At 39.6% G+C, this 20,384-nt stretch overlaps 2 protein-coding genes across 2 annotated transcripts in view; one reads left to right on the forward strand and one right to left on the reverse strand.

The window, feature by feature from the left end:
- Window positions 1-6,061, reverse strand: sumo1 (small ubiquitin like modifier 1). The gene is made up of 5 exons (XM_020930871.2): window positions 5,923-6,061; window positions 4,136-4,213; window positions 3,959-4,036; window positions 2,586-2,657; window positions 1-1,696 (listed from the first exon to the last, which is right to left on the reverse strand). The coding sequence occupies exons 1-5, from the start codon at window positions 5,932-5,934 to the stop codon at window positions 1,628-1,630; spliced, it is 309 nt and encodes a 102-aa protein (XP_020786530.1). The 5' UTR covers window positions 5,935-6,061; the 3' UTR covers window positions 1-1,627.
- A 950-nt stretch (window positions 6,062-7,011) lies between these two features.
- map3k2 (mitogen-activated protein kinase kinase kinase 2) overlaps window positions 7,012-20,384 on the forward strand; it is a 28,518-nt gene continuing 15,145 nt past the window's right edge. Inside the window, exons 1-11 of the mRNA XM_020930872.2 lie at window positions 7,012-7,496; window positions 13,205-13,276; window positions 14,503-14,621; window positions 15,864-15,904; window positions 16,005-16,104; window positions 16,218-16,328; window positions 16,427-16,520; window positions 18,094-18,221; window positions 18,294-18,373; window positions 18,453-18,517; window positions 19,613-19,705. Of these exons, the coding sequence (XP_020786531.1) occupies window positions 13,222-13,276; window positions 14,503-14,621; window positions 15,864-15,904; window positions 16,005-16,104; window positions 16,218-16,328; window positions 16,427-16,520; window positions 18,094-18,221; window positions 18,294-18,373; window positions 18,453-18,517; window positions 19,613-19,705 (886 nt within the window). The 5' untranslated portion in view covers window positions 7,012-7,496; window positions 13,205-13,221. The remainder of the gene's footprint in view (window positions 7,497-13,204; window positions 13,277-14,502; window positions 14,622-15,863; window positions 15,905-16,004; window positions 16,105-16,217; window positions 16,329-16,426; window positions 16,521-18,093; window positions 18,222-18,293; window positions 18,374-18,452; window positions 18,518-19,612; window positions 19,706-20,384) is intronic.

The following is a 20,384-nucleotide window of genomic DNA, read 5'->3' on the forward strand; positions in this document are numbered from 1 at the left end:
TCAGAGTCAAGACAAGCTCATTTAATCTGCAATAAAATCAAAGTTACTCTTTTACTTTTTTACTATTTCAATGGAGCTGGAAAAGTTCCTCATTACACTGTTGTAGAAAGATTAAGAAACGCTGGAGTATTTTTAGAACATTTTGAAAAATCTGGACAAAAACTCAAATTACTGTAGGGGTCTGAAACAACTTTCTACTATAAAATAAATGCGTTTACTTGAGTAATTATGGATTTTTGGCCAATTATTGCTTTGAAATTCATCCACACGCCTCGAAATGTGTCTGAAATTGCAGATTAATAAAAAGTTTTGCTTGGTCCAAGACAGATCTGCGGGTTAACTGTGGTTTTTGAGGCAATTTTTTTCTCCAAAATAAACGTCTAGCTTTAAATAAATGACGACATACAAAGTTACATGAGAAATTCTGTCTAATACTATCACACATATACAGGTAATACAGTTAAAAAGCGACCAGAGTTGAATAGACATTATAAATACACAGATTTGTACAGTTCGATCAATGCAGTGTTGAAATGGAGCGAGATGGCACTTTACAATGTACAAAGTCTCCCGGAAAACCAGCCGATAACGCGAGAAAACCCAACATAAAAAGGTTTTGGTTTTTTCCGTGTAAATTTCATCACAATTTTTCAAAACAATACGCCGACTTTGCAGCCAAAACAGAAATGAAGTAAATACATCCTGAAATATGAAGATTATAACATCCCCGATTTAAAAAACAAACAAAAACAAAGTGACAAAACTGTAAAAACTAGCAGCGACCTACAGAATGAATATTACAAACAGATTTGATTTTATTCCATAATGTTATTTTAATAGGTAATGTTGAAAAGCAAAGCCCAAACAGTAGCACTAGCAGCCAGTTTACCCGTTTTTTTAAGAAAGACAGAGGTACGGCGACAGAAATCTGGGCTTTAGTTTTGTAACAAGAACTATCAAAATCATTTTAAAGGAGAAGTTGGATAATTTCACGAAAATCGCAAATTAAAGGCACTGTACCTGATTTTTTCGACTCCGTTCTTGCCGTGAAAACGCTTTTATAAACTCCTTTTGGCGACAAATTACAACGAGGAATAAAATTGGACCACTGCGCCGACGGTTTAAAACGTTCTAGCTCCGTTTTTCACATTTTGAAACAGTAAAAAAACAGACACAGCGCCTTTAAAGTCCCGACGATTTGGGCAAATTCAAATATTAAAAACGCGGAAATTCGTACTTCTCCTTCAAAACGTCATGAGCGATTTTCTAAAAACTAAAACATTCTATCAATTAAACAACACAATAAAACAACACGTGATTATTATTGTCGTTTTTCTTCCAGCGACACGTCTGAGAAAGCAACCCGGGACAGCAGTCTACAGTCCAGAAGGTGAGGAAGTGTCTTAAGAAAAATGCGTGGAGGAAAAATGTATTGCTTGACTCATCCCTTTGACGTTTCTCTTTCTCTTTCTTTCTCCAGAGCCCTGACCGGCGGCGCGTGGATGCAGATGGTTTGAAAATAAACAAAATAAAACATCGTAATACATACAAAATAAAATACAAAATTAAGAAAAAAACAAAACAAAAAAAAACAAAAAAAGAGGTGGGGAAAAGGTGAGGGGGGGAATTAATTGTTCCAGAGTCCGCCAGTCTGTTCCTGATAAACCTCAATCACGTCTTCGTCCTCCATCCCCAACTGCAATGAGACAAAAGAGAAGAAAGTTTAATCCTCTGTTCCTCCTGATCTTCTCCTCCATTTCTCAGACCCTCTCCTCTGACCCTCTTCTCTGTTCATCTGTTCCTTCTGACCTTCTCCTCTGTTCCATCTGATCCCCTCCCCTGCTCCTCGGTTCTTCTGACCCACTCCTTTGTTCCTCTGTCCATCTTCTCTGCTCCTCTGTTCCATCAGACCTTCTCATCTGTTCCCCTGCTTCATTTGACTCTCTCCTCTGTTCCTCTGCTCCATCTGATTATTTTTTCTGTTCCTCTGACCCTCCTGACCCTCTCCTCTGTTCCATCAGACCTTCTCATCTGTTCCCCTGCTTCATCTGACCCTCTCCTCTGTTCCTCTCTTCCTCTGCCCTCTTCTCTGAATTCTCTACCCCTCTGACCCTCTCCTCTGCTCCATCAGACCTTCTCAACTGTTCCTCTGTTTCTTCTGACCCACTCCTGTTCTTCTGCTCCTTCTGCCCCTCTCCTCTGTTCCTCTCCTCCTCTGCCCACTTCTCTGAATTCTCTACTCTTCTGACCCTCTCCTCTGCTCCATCAGACCTTCTCATCTGTTCCCCTGCTTCATCCTGACCCTCTGCTCCTCTACACCATCTGACCTTGTTCTGTTCTTCTGCTCCTTCTGACCTTCTTCTCCGTTCCTCTATTCCTCTGCTCCTTCTGACCCTGTCATCTGCTCCCATTACTCTGATCCTCTCCTCTGTTCCTCTGAACCTCCTCTGCTCCTTCTGACCCTCTCCTCTGTTCCTCTATTCCTTTGACCCTCTCTTCTCCTCCTCTGACAAACTTGCTCCCAAACCTTTACAAAAACAAAAATAGAAAACAACATACGACATGCTTTTCTACCAGACACTCACCTCTTTTGGAGTCTGGTTATCTGCGATTCTTTGCCCTTCAAACAAAAATCTTAACGCGCTCGCTGCGACGCCCTGAGACAAAAAACACACAAAAGCACAAACACACGGTCGGTCAGTGAGATGAAAACACACATAAAACAAGAAATAACCACGTTTTTAAACATTTAATAAAGGAAATTGTACTGGACTTTAGATTCTTAACTATTTAATTTAATACCAAACGAAATCTCTCTTCCACCAATAAGTTTAGTCATACCAGAGCTGTTGTTGTGTCACTGAGGTTGGGCTGTGCAATTAATAATCAATTTTTAATCAGGATTGAGATAAAGTTATTTCTAATAGTCAATGATCAGCTCGTGACCGGAGCCGAGCCGCTGTCAGGAAAACAAAACAATGTGGTTTGGAGTTTAGACTTCGGGGAAAGACATTTTTATGGCATTCATTATAAATCTATCTTGGTTATTTATGATCAGGAAATAATTACTGAAAGCAACAAAACAAAACAGAATCAAAATGTTGATTAATAGGAGATTAAATCACTGAAAAATGTTTTGTCACATCCTCTGGTCTTACTTTGGGCCAGAGTCCTGCACCGGGTCGGGTCTCCGTAAATAGTCACTGAAACGGGCGAGTTTTAATGTTATGGAATTTTACGGGCGAGTAGTGATCACACACGACGAACGGGAGAAAATAAATAAAAATACTTGAGTCTTTTCCTGGAACAATGGACCAGACCGAAAGAGACTTTAGTGTTTTTATTACATGAAACCATCAGCGGAGGAGATCGACTCGGCAGCTGTGCTCCTGGTTTAGACCTGATTTAGTCCTAGTTTAGTCCTGGTTCAGTCCTGGTACAGTCTTTGTTTAGGCCTGGTTTAGACCTGGTTCAGTCCTGGTTTAGTCCTGGTTTAGTCTTGGTTTACACCTGGTTTAGTCCTAGTTTAGTCCTGGTTCAGTCTTTGTTTAGGCCTGGTTTAGACCTGGTTCAGTCCTGGTTTAGTCCTGGTTTAGACCTGGTTTAGTCCTGGCGAGTGGATCGATCTGAAAACTCACCTCTTTTCCCTGGTATTTAGTACAAGCTGTTCAGGTTTTCTTGGTGTTTTTATTGTAGTTTTCACATGTTTTCTGTTTATATGTTTATGTAACTGTTTCTTCTGTTTTGTTGACTTGTTTGTGAAGCACTTTGGTCAGCTAAATTTGTTTTAAATGTGACATATGAACAAACTTGAATTGAATTGACTCTGTGGTTGCGGCGTGTTTATATTTATAATCCACTAATGACATGACGTAGGTTAAGTCCTGATGTTAACGCGTCTCGGCGGGCGCAGATTTAACTTTGATATAAACACGAGTCTCCAAAACTCGCTCCTCACCTGTCTCTGGCTATACGACTCCTTCAACTTCTTTAGATGTGTGGTCATTTTCACCTTAAAGTGGATTTCGCTGCTGTCCTGTAGAAGGATCAGACAAACAAAACAAAAGTCATCCTCAAGTGAAAGAGACGTGACTTAAAATCGCACACGTGAGTCTTTGTTATCAACACGTCGTACCTGACCAATCACTTTTAATTTAATGTACTCTCCGTCCTTCTTGTCCCCTCCGTCTTGGCTGGACGGTTTAGTCTCCTCCTGTCGAAACACACACACAGACGGAACAATTAGTCATTTATTTAGGTTCATTTGGTAAGTTTTTATATATATATTTTATTTTTTTCAGCATTTCTGAAAAGATAAACACTGACATGACACAGAGACAGAACAAATTAGACAAACTGCATCCCATGTTGTAGATTACATTTCAATTTAAATAATGTAAATGTTGATTGATGGTTCATTTTTTTGTAATAGTCTTTTTTCCTGCCGTTAAAAGACCAAGTTTCTTTTGTTGTAAATACTTATTGGACATTTTTGCTCACTGTAAATATTTTTGCACTGTTTTGGGATCTTTTTGCACTTTTGGACACTGGTGCAATAAAACCACCTGCACTTGGAAATTCGATCTTGCCTGAGTTTTTAATAGAGCCACATCTGGTGTCAGAAGTGGGATGAATCGGAGTGTGTGTGCGGGGGTACAGTCACATTTAAGGGGAAAACAGCGCCTAGAATCATAGACGGCTCCATCACAACGCTCTAGAGATATATCCACTGATCGTGTCCGTGGCAGTGTGTTTTCAGGCCCAGGTCCGTCATTATGAAGTCAAGTGGGATGGTCAGATTAAAGACAGAAACACACGTTAACAGTGGGCCTCTTGGCAGCCACAGTTTCTCCAAAACTCTGAATTTCCCTGTGAATAATCGACACTTTGGTTAAGTTTGGTGCTATTAAAAAACAAAAAAAACAACGTGATATACTTTTCCACCCAAATTCTTTCTTTTATGTGATTTTGTCATTCTCCATTGGTGTTTTTATATACATATTTTCCCATTCTTCATCTGTCAGAGCAAAATTACCTTCCCTTTCCTGTTTATTTTTAATATATTTAGTAGAATCATTGGTGAAAATATTAACACATTTATATAATTTTTTGGACATTATTCCCCTTGAAAGTTCTGATTTATTTATTTTTATTGCCAGTAAGTATGTTTCATAAAGTTACACACAACACAACATTTTAGCCAATTGTCAATATTCATCTGTTGTTGGGCTTTTACAAAAACACCACAAATGACTATTAACGATATCCAAATCTCACAGCACGATATTTATTGCAATATTTTGGCTGATATAATTGTAGATGTGACACTTTTTTACTTTTAAAACACCTTGACAAGCCTTTAGTGTGAATTATTTCCGTCATAATCGCAAAAAACAAGTAAAAACATATATCTTCGCGTTGTCTGCGCTGCAATGCATCACGGGAAATGTAGTTCTCGATGTTTACTAGCTGTTTCTTCTATAAAACCATGCATTTAAGCAAAGAAACGTGTGATTCGATATACTGTGAGACTTTCGACGATGCGATATCACGATATTTTGGTGATTGTTACGTGACTAAAACTACCACATTGTTGAATAAGAGCAAATGGTGATGAACGAAAGTAGCCACACAAGCTTAAAAGTCTAATAACACTAGACAGCGATCAGAAAATAACAGGAAACGTACAAATGCGATTTATATATCAGCTGGGAGTCTATAAACGCTACTTTCTAAAAACAATGAAAGAGTTTGTCATTACAGATTTGCCAGAAGCTGCTGTAAACATGCCGCTGTGCTAAGCTAATAATACAACGCTAGGCCGCGGTAGCACGACCCAACGCGATCTAACGGAAAACGGGGAGTAATTACAGACGTGGCCCGGTCGTGGAGCCTCCGGGGTGGCGTAAAAGCGGATCTTACCGTGTCTGACATTGCGATTCTGAGTGGGTTCGGAGAGGATTTGTTCACAAAAGCCGCAGCGTTAGCCCGAACTGCTCCGCTCCGATGTTATGAAAATTCTACACTAAGCGGAAGTGACGCAGCGACGCAAAAACGGGTCACGACGGCGCAGAGATTTGGCAAAACAAAATTAACACATAAATAAATAAATATATATATGTATATGTATACTTTGACCGAGTGTAGCTGTAACATTCTTAAAGTTGATTATAAGATATTTTATGAATGTTTTTTTTTTCTTCTGTAATAAAATGGTTAATGTGGTTTCCGGTCGAACATCACGTCGTCATGACAACAGATGGTTTGGGGGCGATTTCCGTGGGATTGTGAGCGAGTTAATGGATTTAATAGCCGTTTTTATGTTCACATGTACTTATGGTTATATATTTAAGTTTATTTCTGAGATTCAGTCAATTACCCCAAAATGTAGTTTGTAACGTAATCCATTAAATTACTTAAAGTGAGTAACGTAATCTGAATACTTTGGATTACTTGATTTTCTGTAGAGAAGCAAAGACTCGGATTTCTTCACATAAGAAGTTTGTCTGCTAAAAGAAAATGAAAAGCCCAGACTTCACTCAACCAAATTAAAAATAGTATTGATAGAAGACGAGGAGACACGTCCACACAGCAGGATTTAGTCCTGGTTTAGTCCTGTTAAACCCTGTTTTACTCCGGTTTTAGTCCTGGATTAGTCCTGGTTTAGATTTAGATTAGACCTGGTTTTAATCCTGGTTTAGTCCTGGTTTTAGACCTGTTTTAGACCTGGTTTAGACCTGGTTTAGATCTAGTTTAGTTCACTGAAACAGTAACTGTAACCGAATACAGTTGCTCATAATTTGTACTCTGATTACTCCGGTACATGTAATCTGTTACTCCCCAACACTGGAGAGGGTTAATAGATTCCAACCTCTTTTTATGTTCACATGTACTTTTGGTTAAACATTTAACTTTATTTCTGAGATTCAATCAATTTTATTTTTATTTTTAGATTTGAGGTTTAAGGGGAAGCGTTTCCATCTTCACAAATGAGTTCACAAATGGAGCCAGCTCGTGTACGGTTTGGTAGAAAACTGGTTTACGGTGGATTATTAAACTGTAATGACTGTAGTTTGTGTTAGTGATGACTTTTACGCTCTTATTTTGGCGTTACTTCTTCCAGTCGTAAATGTCATGTCAGCTTGACGCAGCTGGAGGCAGCGCGCAGCGAAGCTCCACAGTCACAAACAAGCCTCAAAAGTGCGTCCAAATGAGCGCTTAGGTCCCGCTCCGGCCTCGCATGCCCGCCCGGACCCCCCCAGACACTCGCCCGGACCCGTCGGCACCCCGCTGCGGCTCTGTCCTGGAGGATTATAGCCGGGTGTGAGCGTCCACGGCTGGGCCTCTCCGTCGTGGCCCAGCGGGACTCGAGTGAAGTTCGGGGCCAAACTTCTGCTTCTGTGCGCGGCTGCGTGCGCCTCTGTCCGCGGGGCCCGGGGCCTCTGTCACCGGCCCTGTGGATGAGGGATTAACGCGCAAACCCACACAACATCCAGGTAAGTGCACGCAGAGTCCGGACGCGTCTCCAGATCTTTACGCGCGGTCGTTTTGACGCTTTTACTGCCGTTTGTTTAGCGTTAGCATCTTTAGCTTAGCCTGACAACTTCCCTGTATACGGAACTCAGATTAGCCGCTTAGCTCGGCGCGTTTGCTCTGTTTCTGCTCATATTTCTCAACCGTACGTGATTTGCTGAACGCGTACGTGCGCAGTGGAGGTGAAATGCGTTGTTTAGTGGTTCTGGCGCGGTGTCGGGGGAGTAAAAACGCGTCACGGAGCGGTAATTGGGCGCTAATGAGGCCGGGACAAGTGCAGTGTTTGTGGCTGTCAGTCCGCGGAGAGTGACGGGCCGCTGCGGGTCACGCTCCGGCCTCAAGACCCGAACAGCACCGTCCAACGCGCTGTCATACGGAACAATGTCACTGTCACGGATTTGTTTAGAGTTTGCCCCAATCCGCATCTGTGTCAGCGTTCTGATAGTGTCATAAAACGTGACTAATTTGGGGTCCAGACGTTTCTGTTTACCCGGGGACAGTCCCACTTTTGAGCCCTATGTCCCCTGTACCAAAAGATTTATCCCAGTTTTATACAAGAAATGTCCAAGGTGTCACTATTTTTGACCAATATGACACCTGCCAATAATAAAGAGAGACAAACAGTAGATAAAATACAGAAAAGCTGCTTAAAAATGACCAAAACACAAAGAAAATGTGACTACACTGACTCACATTAGTGCCGAGTCCATAACTCAATTATTACCAACCATCACAGTCCAAAGACGTCCCAATTTTTATTTTGAAAATCTGGTCATCCTATACTAATGCTATAAAATGCGCCTAATTTAGGGTCCAGACATTTCTGTTTACCCAGGGACAGTCCCACTTTTGAGTCCTGTGTCCCCTGTCCCAACAGATTTATTACAGTTTTATACAAGAAATGTCCAAGGTGTCCCTATTTTGGACCAATTTGACACCTGCCAACAGTAAAGAGAGGCATAAATTGTCATTTGTTGAGGTAAAAATACAGAAAAGCTGCTTAAAAATGACCAAAACACAAAGAAAATGTGACCAAACTGACATATACTGACTGACTCACATGTTAGTCATGAATGAACCGAGTGCAGAACAGTTTACTTAATTACCACTCGTTTCACAATTTTATTATTCCTAATCACCACAAACCAGGGACATCCCAGTTTTTTATTTTAAAAATCTTATAACCATAGACTATTGCCATAAAATGTGCCTAATTTAAGGTGACCAGACGTTTCTATTTACCTGGGACAGCCCCAGTTTTGAGCCTGTGTCCTCTGTCCCAGCAGATTAGGCCCAGTTTTATACAAGACATGTCACTATTTTTGACCAATTTGATCCCTGCAAACTGTAAACAGAGGCTTACATTGTCATTTGTTTAGGTAAACTATAGGGATGAAACAATAACTAAAATATCGTGATATCGTCAAAAATCTCACAATAATATCCTGGGCTGTCACAATATATTGAATTACAAGTTTCTTTGCTTAAATTCATGGTTTTATAGAAGCAACATCTTATAAACATCAGGAACTACATTTCACATGATTCATTTCAGCGCAAACAACATGAAGAAATATGTTTTTGACTTGAATTCTTGGGATTATGACGGAAATAATTCACAACAAAATCTTGTCAAGGTGTTTTAAAAGCAAAAAAGTGTCTCATTTACAAATATATCAGCCTCTTCAAAATATCACAATAAATATCGTACTGTGAGATGCATATCGTGATGATATTGTACCGAGAGATTTGGATATCGTTACATCCCTAGTAACATACAGATAAACCTCTTAAAAATGACCAAAACACAAAGAAATGTGACTATACTGACTCACATTAGAGCAGAGTGCAAAACAATTTTCTTTAATGACACACTTGTTTCACAGTTTCATTTTTACCAGCCACCACAAACCAGGGACGTTCCAGTTTTTATTTTGAAAATATTTGAACAGCTCTATGCTATTGCCATAAAACACGTCTAATTTAGGGTCCAGACGTTTCTATTTACCTGGGACAGTCCCTCTTTTGAGTCTGTATCCCCTGCCCCAACAGATTTATCTAAAACCACAGATTTATCCCAGTTTTATACAAGAAATGTCCCAGGTTTTATGTATTTTTGACCAATTTGACACCTGCCAACAGTAAATAAATTGTCATTGTTTAGGTAAAACACAGAAAAGCTGCTTAAAAACGACCAAAATGCAAAGAAAATGTGACTGTACTGACTCACACTTTCGTCATGAATGGACAGAGAGCATAACATTTTTCCTTAATTACACACTCGTTTCAGTTTTATTATTATTAACCACCACAAACCACGGACATCTCAGTTTTTTATTTTGAAAATCTGGTCATCCTACGCTCTTGCCATAAAACGTGACTAACTTAGGGTGACCAGACCCAGGACAGTCCCAGTTTTGAGCCTGTATCCCCCGTCCCAGCAGATTTATCCAAAACCATTCATTTGTCCCGCTTTTATACAAAAAATGTCCCAGGTTTTCCGTATTTTTGACCAATTTGACGCCTTCCAACAGTAAAGAGAGGTATACATTGTCATTTGTGTAAATAAAATACTTAAAAACGACCAAAACGCTAAGAAAATGTGACTGTACTGACTCACATGTTCGTCATGAATGAACCAAGCGCAGAACGATTTTCCTTAATTACGCGCTCGTTTCGCAATTTTATTATTACTAACCACCACAATCCAGGGACGTCCTAGTTTTTTTAAATTTGAAAATCTCGTCATCCTATTGCCATAAAACACGTCTAACTCAGACCTGACCAGACGTTCCTATTTACCCGGGACAGTCCCAGTTTTGAGCCTGTGTCCCTTGTCCCAACAGTGTCCCAGTTTCATACAAGAAATGTTCCAATTGTCCCTTTTTTTTTTTGACCAATTTGACAGTAAAGAGAGGCCGCTGATCACACACGTGTTTTGGAGTTACCTGAAAATGAGGGTATATTGGGAACAATTAAACACAACCTTAACGAGTATTCTGGCATATGGAATTCTGAACACATGTCTGGTGATGTATCTGGGAAATATCTGATGTAGTAAGGAACGAGGACATGTATTTGACAAAAATTGTTTTAGCTGCATCTAAAAAGGGAATTACAAAGAATTGGATACAACCAGATCCACCTGCACAACGAGACTGGATCAAGATTGTGGGGAATATCCCAGTGATGGAAAGAATAACATATAATCTTAAACTGAAAAGTACAAATACGATGAGCAATGGGAAAAATGGAATGTATTCATAAATGACACCAGGAAAACAACATAATACATAAAAATGTCAATACCAAATGCATGTTTAAATAAGAACCTGTAACTCCAGACTGTTTTTACGTTGTTTTTGATTGTATATAGGTGAGTTTCATAGTTGACAAAAGTGCGTGTTGCATGCTGGGAATTATTTTGGTCAGCGGCAAGAAACACTAATTCAACATGACGGACGGAGCGAGAAAACACGTAAAGGGTATTGATCCCGGTTATTTATCCACTCGAACGGCAGACGACCCAAGACCATTTGACCAGAAATTGGTCATAAGCATTGATGGACGACAAATCTCCCTTTTCAACCCCGACAGAGCCTGGACCAAACCAAATTTCTGGTCAGAATCTCCAACTACCTGGACAAATATTCACTTGGGCGATATCCACAATGACTTGGTGGAAACTCCTGGGCCATTCACAGCAGAAAAGATGAAAACCTCCAAGAGTCTCGATGTGTTGTTGAACTTGTTGGAGTCCACGGTTTGTTAGGATCTTCTACGTTTGCTCTGCGGATGTTTGAAAGTCGTTTAATTCACCGTTAGTGGTTCTTTTCACTCGGAATACGAAAAAGACATTTTCCTTCTTCCGTGCTTCTATTTGTGCATCCGATAATGCAGCAGGAATTTACCATTATTGGGGATAAATACAGGAGGTTACGCACTGTGTTTGACGCTACCGTGTTTCTTGCCTCCGACCAAAATATTTCCCAGCAGCAACGCGGGCTTTTAATAACAATGACGTCAGCTGAAACTCGCCTATTGTTTTTGTATGTTTTGAAATGTTAATTAAAACCAATAAAACAGTTATTAAAAAAAAAAAGAGAGAGAGAGAGAGAGGCAAGCAGTAGTTAAAACACAGGAAATTTGCTTTAAAAACGACCAAAACACAAAGAAAATGTGACCGTGCTGACTCGCGCGTTAGTCATGAATGAACCCAGCGTGGAACAGTTTGCTTTATTACACTCGTTTCGCAATTTTTTTTATTTCCAACCACCAATCCCAGTTTTTGATTTAGAAAATTTCGTCACCCTGGTCTAATTTTAACTCTCTCTGTGATGATCGACGTGTGATTATGGGATTGTTGTGCCAGTTTTATTTATTACACCCACTGTTTCCCGTTAATTGAGAAGACTAAAAAGGAGGTGGTCTAAAAAAAACAAAACAAAATGAGCCAAAAAACGGTAAAACTAATGATACTTTATGCTTGCAATGTTGTTATAAATGTATAGAAGTAACAATATTTAATCTATAATCATTGCTTTTCTGTTCAGTAGAGGCTATAATTGACATTTATACACCAAAATATTGTAAATTATGGATTATTTATGCCACCAAAATCTCACCGTATTATTTTATGGTCAGATTTTACACCTGCTTTACTTTAGTTTTGCAGATGCAGTGTGGAAACCCTTTTATCCACTTGAACGTCTTTTGAGTTTACGACTTTACTTGTCTTTTATTCGACCGGTAATTTCCTTATATGGTCATGTACTGTCTGTCGATGAGTCAGATAAAAAGGGGGCGTGGCAAAACCTCAACTCTGACCTTTATCTGTTTATCTGACCCAAACTGCTCTCATAAAGATTACAAACGCCTTTTATTTTTCATGCCAAAACAAGTATTTACTAGGAAACGGTGTATTTATATAGAGACAGAAAGACAGAAACCTTGTGAGTCATGAGTTTAAAATACAAAAAAAAAAAAAAATCTTCAGCTAACTTGGTCGCTTACTTCTCTTTTCTGATCAGTCGGGCTGAAAAAAGAGCGGAAATACCTCAAAATTGTCAAAATTAATGTCACAATATATCGAATTGCAAGGTTTTTCACTTAAAATAAAAAAAAAATGAGGCAACTACATAATTTTTGGATGCATTTATGTTTTTCTATACTTTATTTCATGTTCAAAGTTTATTTTGTGTTCATTTTATGTTTTATACGTCGCAAAAATCTTCTAAGGTTCAGATTTGTAGCCTGGATTTATTTTCAATTTGAAAGTTTTGCGGAAATTATCGATAACAAAGTGTTTTTTTGAGAGAGAAATGCTGAATAAATGCATCGTGTTACTAAAAAATAATCGTGATAATGATTTTTTTTCCATAATCGAGCAGCTCTATGTAAGGTAGCGCTGTTAAAGTCACACTGTGGAACATTCCAGGCAGAGTAATGAACGACAAATCCACAGAAACAAGAGGATGACGGATCACAAAACCAAAAAGTTACACAGTACAGCTTTAAAAAAACCCAAATATTGCCATAAATCTGGTCGTGTGAGATTTGGATGTGGAGCTTTATGTCTGTGTTTGTTTGTTTTTAGTGAAATTAACGTTTAATCTTCTGATCTGAGGTTTAGTTTTTGACGTTTTGCCGTTTTTGTTTTGGTGTGTTTCAGGAGACAGGATCCCGTTGATGGGAGACTCCTCTTTCCTGGAGTCCTGGGTCAACCGCTGTTCCACAATGATGGGTAAGAACACGGATGTGACCTTTATCAGCTAAAAAAAAAAGTCCTTTTAAATTATTCTTTATTAGGATTAAGTTAAAATGTGCAAAATTAAACATATTCCCAAGAGAAACACTCATTTATATTTCTACCATTTTCATTTTCTGTTAGATTTATGCTTTTATCTAGTGAGTCTTATTGAAAATTTTGGTTGAATAAACGCAGACATTTTAAGTATGTCTCAGAAATCAACAATACTAATGTTACTCTACAGTGACAATCGGAAATAACATAATAAATTCTTGAGTAAATAGTCCAGAAGAATCCGTGTATCATTCGTTCATTCGTTTTTCAATATAAAACCAAAAATAAGAAAATGAAAAAAACAACTATTTTCTTCATTATTTGTCTCCAAAACCAAAATGAAAAAACAGATAATGATTCGTTTTTTCAGTTTTCGATTTTGTGTTTAAATGAAAAATGAAACAAACGGATAACAACCGGGGCTGAGACCGGGGCTGAGACCGGGGCTGAGACCGGGGCTGAGACCGGGGCTGAGACCGGGGCTGAGACCGGGGCTGAGACCGGGGCTGAGACCGGGGCTGAGACCGGAGGCTCAGAGCCCACGGCAAGACCGGAGATCGAAGCTGAGGCTCGGAGTCAAAGCTCGGAGTCCGCTCTGGTCTCAGTCCCACTCTGGTCCCGCTCTGGTCCTGGTGTGGTCCTGGTGTGGTCCTGGTGTGGTCCTGGTCCTGGTGTGGTCCCGGACCTGGATCAGTCCTGGGTCAGTCCATATGCGGTGCAAAAGTCCGGCATCGCAGTCACTGAAGTCACGTAAACGGGAAACGGTTGTTATCCGTTTTTTCCATTCTTCATTTAAACTCAAAATCAAAAACTGAAAAAACGAATCATTATCTGTTTTTTCATTTTGGTTTTGGAGACAAATAATGAAGAAAATAGTTGTTTTTTTCGTTTTCTTATTTTTGGTTTTATATTGAAAAACGAATGAACGAATGACACATGGATTCAGAATGCACAGGAAAATTCATGCAAGAAAAAAAATCTTATTGCACAACAGCAATAATAAAAATAAACAGAAAAGTTACACAGGTTACATTAATTAAGCTCGTTGTCAAAACTAGAAAACGCGCTCCGTCTCTGTTTAAATCCCTGTTATTCATGTATTTATTTATCATTAGTTTAAATCCCTGTTGTTGATCTTTACCTCTTTGCTCGTGTTTGTGTTTCAGATGAGCAGGAGGTGCTGAAGTCGATCATGCAGGACTTGGCTGAACTGCACCGCTCCAGCCGACCTGCCATGTTCCTGTCCGACCTGGGCAAACCCAAGGCCTCGTCGCCCAAAAACCAGGTCAGAGAAAACTAAACATCTCCTGAGCGCAATAGTCCAATAAGGTTCATTTTGGTTCTCTGATCATTTATGTTATTAGGTTCTTTTTTCAGACCAAGAGTTTGTTTTCACTGCGCTCTTCCTCACAGTCTCGCGATGTTTCTGTGTCGTGTCGCTCAGATGATTTAAACAGGTTTTGGCGCTTGTCTTTCTACCGGTGGAGGCAGGACGACAGCAACATCACGAGACTCTGAGGAAGAGCGCAGTGAAAACAAAGTCTTGGTCTGAAAAAAGAAATTAATAACATAAACTAAACATCTGCTTTAAAATAACATCCTTATTGTGGAAGTCATTGTAAAACTCTCTTCTATATACTTCAGCTTTTTTTACCAACAGAATGTCTAGAAGTGAAATTAAAATGTTTTTGTGATGCACTTTTAACTGCTCTTATCGGGATCCAAAATAAATTAATAAATCAAAATTCATCCAAGTAAAAGTTTAAGCCCCAGTATGAAAGTATGTTTGTTTTATTTTGTTTTTATTGGCCTGAAAAACGTGTGTATTTATTCTGAGCATAACCACAAACCCGACTCTTTTTTGTTCTGGAGTACGGCCTTCTCCTGCTTGTCTCCGTAGAAATGTTGTTCCTGTCTTGCTCTTATCTTTCACAGTGTGACACAAAACATATCTGTCTCCGTGGAGAATGTTCCAAAGTATGTTTTTCTTTTTTAACATTCTATTTCCATGGAATCAGGCAGGTGATGTGCCACACCCAGAAAGTTACATATTGTTGCTTTAAAGCAGAGGTGTCAAACTCAAATTCACAGAGGGCCGATTAAAAAACTGGGACTAAGTCGTGGGCCAAACTAAATATTTATTGAACACCTGCATGTTTTCTCTTCTTTCGAGATCTGTAATGTTAAACCTTTTCTTATTCAAATAAATGTTTAATAATAGTTTTGCTTAAACACTGAATCCAGAACAAGCAAAATGTAAAATAATAACAACATTTTAAATAAATAATGTCTCTATAGTCTGTCTGTGTGCGTTGGGCAGCTCTAATACAGATTTGATATGATCTCGTGGGCCAAATATAATTATCGCAGGCCTAATTTGGCCCCCGGGCCTGAGTTTGACATGTCTGGTTTAAAGTCAACCACCCAAGATAATTTATCGATAAAATAATGTAAAAAACTGTATTTGTAGCATGTTTCATTATTGCCCTAGTCAAATAAAGTTATTTTATTCTGCATTTTTCTCCAGAACGATGTTCGGGTAAAGTTCGAGTTCAAGGGGGAGAAGAGGTGAGATTTTGAGACCTGCTTGAAACATTTAAAAGCATTTGGGGTCAGGCCCGTCTCTGTGACCTTTTTAACTTTTAAACTTCGACCTCTGTTTGTGCAGGATTCTACAGTTTCCTCGACCGGTCAAACTGGACGAGCTCCAAGACAAAGCGAAAGTGGCTTTTGGTCAAAACATGGACCTTCACTACACCAACAACGAGGTACCACAGTGTTTATATTATGATCTGTTTTATTTATTTATGAATAGATGTTATTATAAGTGTCATTATTCCTGTAGAAATGTCGATAGTAAAGGTGTTTTTTTCCGTTACAGTTGGTGATCCCGCTGACGACGCAGGACGACCTGGACAAAGCCGTGGAGCTGCTGGACCGGAGCGTTCACATGAAGAGTCTGAAGATCCTCCTGGTGCTGCAGAACTCACAGGTTGGCAGAGAAATACATTCACATAAATAAAACATGTTTCTAAAAATCACCGGACAAAACACAAACCTTACTTTGTGTTTTGTTTTTTTTCCCTCCAGAATTCCCTGTCGAACATGGAGCTGCTGCCGTCTCAGGAGGAGCTGGACAACACCGGCTTCAGAGGCACAGACAAAAACATGCTCGCGCTCATCGGTGAGAAATACACCACTTCTACAACAAATAATAATAAATTAATAATAACACATGGATTTAAATTAAACTGTCAAAAGCCAATAATGTATAAATGTCAAAACAGATATTGCGGAAGGTGCAATTTTATGAGTTATAATTCTGCTTATAAATTGCGTGCATTTGTTTTGTCTCCAGATTGATAGATCGATATATTACTGTATTTTTCGGACTATAAGTCGCTCCGGAGTATAAGTCGCACTGGCCAAAATATGTGTAATGAAGAAGAAAAAAACATAAGTGACACTGGGGTAAATGTATTTTATAAAATGAGAGATCAGGAGCCGACATTTCCTGTGTAAAGTCAAGTTGTAGTAAAAACAATAGAAGAGAGAACAACAGACTGTTGATGTCACATTTTACACAGTTCTTCAGATAAACTATAACATAAACAACAGAACAGAACAAGTTTAACCAAACTCTCCATCTCACTCCAAATCACTAAATCCATTCAATTCTTCATCCTCTGTGTCACTTCTGAACAACTCGGCTTCGACCTCCGGAGGGAAACAGGGCGACACAAACTCTTCTGTGTCGCTGTCGTCAGACTCAGCGTCAGTTCCAGTTAAAATTATTCTAGCCTTTCTGAATCCTGACAGGATGGTTTCAGTGTCACTGAAGGACCTCGGGTTAGACCTGGATTAGACCTAATTTAGACCTGGTTTAGACCTGGTTTAGACCTTGGGTTAGACCTTGGGTTAGACCGAGTTTAGATCTGATTTTGACTCCAGGTCCTGATTCTGATTATGGTTAGTCCTGGTTTTGATCTCAGTTAAACCTAGACTTGGTTTAGGACAGCTTTCAGTTCAGGCCTGGTTTAGTCCTGGTTTAATCCTGGTTTAGTCCTGGTTTAGACTTTCGGTTAGACCTTGTTCAGACCTTGTTAAGACCTTGTTTAGACCTGGTTTAGTCCTGGTTTCAACCTTGTTCAGACCTTGGTTTAAGCGGAGGCTAGACCTGGTTATATTTACCGAATTATTCCGGGCTTTCTGAATCCCAACAGGATGGTTTCAGTGTCACTGAAGGACCTTGGTTTAGATCTTGGTTTAAATCTTGGTTAAACCTAGTTTAGATCTGTCTTTGACTTGGTTTAATCCAGGTCTCAATTCTGATTATGGTTAGACCTGGTTTAGACCTCGGTTAGACCTAGACTTGGTTTAGGACAGCTTCCAGTTCAGACCTGGTTTAGACCTGGTTTAGACCTTGTTTAGACCTTGGTTTAGACCGGGACTAGACCTGTTTATATTTACAGAATTATTCTGGTCTTTCTGAATCCCGACAGGATGGTTTCAGTGTCACTGAAGTTCAGACTTTGTCCATCCATCCAATGACTTCAGGAAAGTTTCATGGTGCATCCTCCCGGTGTCACAAGTTTCTCTCTCACTCCAAACTTTCTTTCTGCCGCTCGATTTCCATTTTCAGCTGCAGATTTTGCGACTCGCAGTTTGTAATCTGCAGAATCTGATTTAGTTTTTGGGGGCATTTGTGTTCAGTCTTCTGAATGAATCAAACTATTTCATTTGTGTTTCTGCTGCAGGTTCCCAGTCGGATCGCAGCTCTCCTCCTCCCGGTTACATTCCCGACGCTCTCCAGCAGGTGGCGAGAAACGGCTCCTTCACCAGCATCAACAGTGAAGGAGAGTTCATCCCAGAGAGCATGGACCAGGTAAAGACATACACCGATGAGATAAATAATGAAGTATAAATTTTGTAGCTGAATTTGTGTTTTGTTCCTCAGATGTTGGACCCTCTCTCGATGAGCAGCCCGGAGAACTCTGCGTCTGGAAGCTGTCCGTCATTAGACAGTCCTCTCGACAGGTCTGGACTGTTTAGAAACCTCTGGATAAACACAGACAATATTACTATTATTATTATAAATGTGTTTTATTTCATGCAGTGATTATCCAAAGTCGAGGATGCCACGAGCGCAGAGTTACCCGGACAACCATCAGGACTTTCCAGGTATATTTTCAACTAAAATCATAGTACCGTAAATTCCAGACTATTGAGCGCACCTGAATATAAACCGCAAATTTTAACAAAATTTTAAAAGTGTACATATAGAGACCGTACCTGAATATAAGCGGCAGGTGTCCACGTTTTCAAGTTCAGCCTTCTGCTTTTATTGCCTCTGAAAGTTTTTGTCGTCTTGTTGCGTCAGTTCGTCACGCTGCCGTCGCCAAAATCTCACCATCGACTCACTGGCGTCGAGTTCACGTGCAGCAGCAGCTCTGTTTCTTTCTTCCGCAGACACATCGATCGATTTAACTTTAACTTAAAAGCTGCATCATCTGTGTTTCTTTGTGTTTTCCATGAGGAGGGTTTGTGTATGAATCACAAAATAACTGTTCAAAACACAGTTGAACTAGAAACTTCCTCGGCGTCTCTCCCTGCTCATGTCTCCTGCAGAAAGAGCCTCTGTTCTGTCTGTATCATGTCAGTGTGTTGGAGGATTTCAGCAGATTTCAGACTCTCTCGGGGGCGGGGACAGGTGTATGGATCAGGTGTGAGTGGATGTTCGGGCTTCTGATGTTTGAGACGTTTCTTCTCGTCATTTACACACACGGTTAAGACGTGTGCCCCTCACTAATGTTCATTTAGCATCAGAATTTATTTTATCACACAGAGATAAACTGTTTGAGAGCGCTGACGATATCGCGAGCTCATGTAGCACAGACAGCGGTGTTTTTTGTACTCAGGCTGTGCATATCCGCTGTGTTTCCAAACCATAAACCGTTTATATGAAGGGACAATGTGCCAAACAAAGAATCCGTCCTTATATTCGCCGCATCGTTTTATTCGCCGCAGAGTTCAAAGTGTTAGAAAAAAAAGTAGCGGCTTATAGTCCGGAATTTATGGTGGAAGGAAATATGGTAGAATAAATATTACATGAGGTCAGCGCCTTGAACAAAAGAGAATAATATAATAATAAGAAGAATGGGTTTGGATAAATAAGACCTTCTGCATGGGATTCTTGGAGTCGTTTCACAGTTGATTTTTCAGTCTTGAATTAAAAGTATTTTGAGCCTATTCTTTTGTTTTGTTCATCTCCTTCAGAGTACGACATCCCGGTGTTTGAAAAATCGGGGAAAGGAGGAACATATCCGCGGCGCTACGGCGTTCCCTTCAGCCCTCAAGACTACAGCGACGGTAAGACGCCGCCGCCGCCGCTTTCCTTTGAGATTGAGATTTATGTGTTTATTTTGGGCAAGTAAGAAATGTACATTCTTTTACAATGGAACATATAACATTAATGAAATTATAACAGAAATAACAACAACAAAACATTTTAAAGTGGCCCAAAAAGGAGTGGGAAGAAGAAAACTTATTTAATCCCACCACCAGCTAAGTGAGCTAAGGGTAGTTTTATTGTTTTAGTTTGCACGGTTATAAAGATCAAAATGTTGCAGGTGTATTTAGGAAATGTTTTGCCTTTTGTTTGCTTAAAGTTATAGCAGAAATAGTTTTATATTTTGATCATCACTGCCTTAGTGATACGCAAGAATCAATCAGGCTAAACACAAACTAAAGAGACTTTTTGTGCAGATTTAGTTGCAGATGTGTTGACCTGGTTTGTGGTTTATGGTTCATCCACCCATATTTCCTGGGCCTAACCACATGAAACAGAAACTGTCAGAAAGTTCAGCCTCTTCTCTGTCAGGAGAAATAAAGTCAAATGATTTTTTTCACAGTAGCTTCAGAAAATGGAGCCATTATGAGAGTGTTTCAGCTTTAAACTTTAAACCAAAAGATTAAAATGACGAGACAAATAATGAGAAGGTTCAACATTTGTGGAAAATAAGTTTCTTTATAAACGGTGAATCTCCCA

The sequence above is a fragment of the Boleophthalmus pectinirostris genome, unplaced genomic scaffold (genome assembly GCF_026225935.1).
Source record: "Boleophthalmus pectinirostris isolate CB_2022bp ecotype Guang Dong unplaced genomic scaffold, ASM2622593v1 HiC_scaffold_11, whole genome shotgun sequence".
In the NCBI taxonomy this organism is placed as follows: domain Eukaryota; kingdom Metazoa; phylum Chordata; class Actinopteri; order Gobiiformes; family Gobiidae; genus Boleophthalmus; species Boleophthalmus pectinirostris.

Coding starts and splice junctions, on each gene's coding strand:
- sumo1 (XM_020930871.2), bottom strand. Junction 4,037..4,135: donor AATTAAAAGTGATTGGTCAG/GTACGACGTGTT, acceptor ATCCTTCTACAG/GACAGCAGCGAAATCCACTT. Junction 2,658..3,958: donor AGTCGTATAGCCAGAGACAG/GTGAGGAGCGAG, acceptor TTTTTGTCTCAG/GGCGTCGCAGCGAGCGCGTT.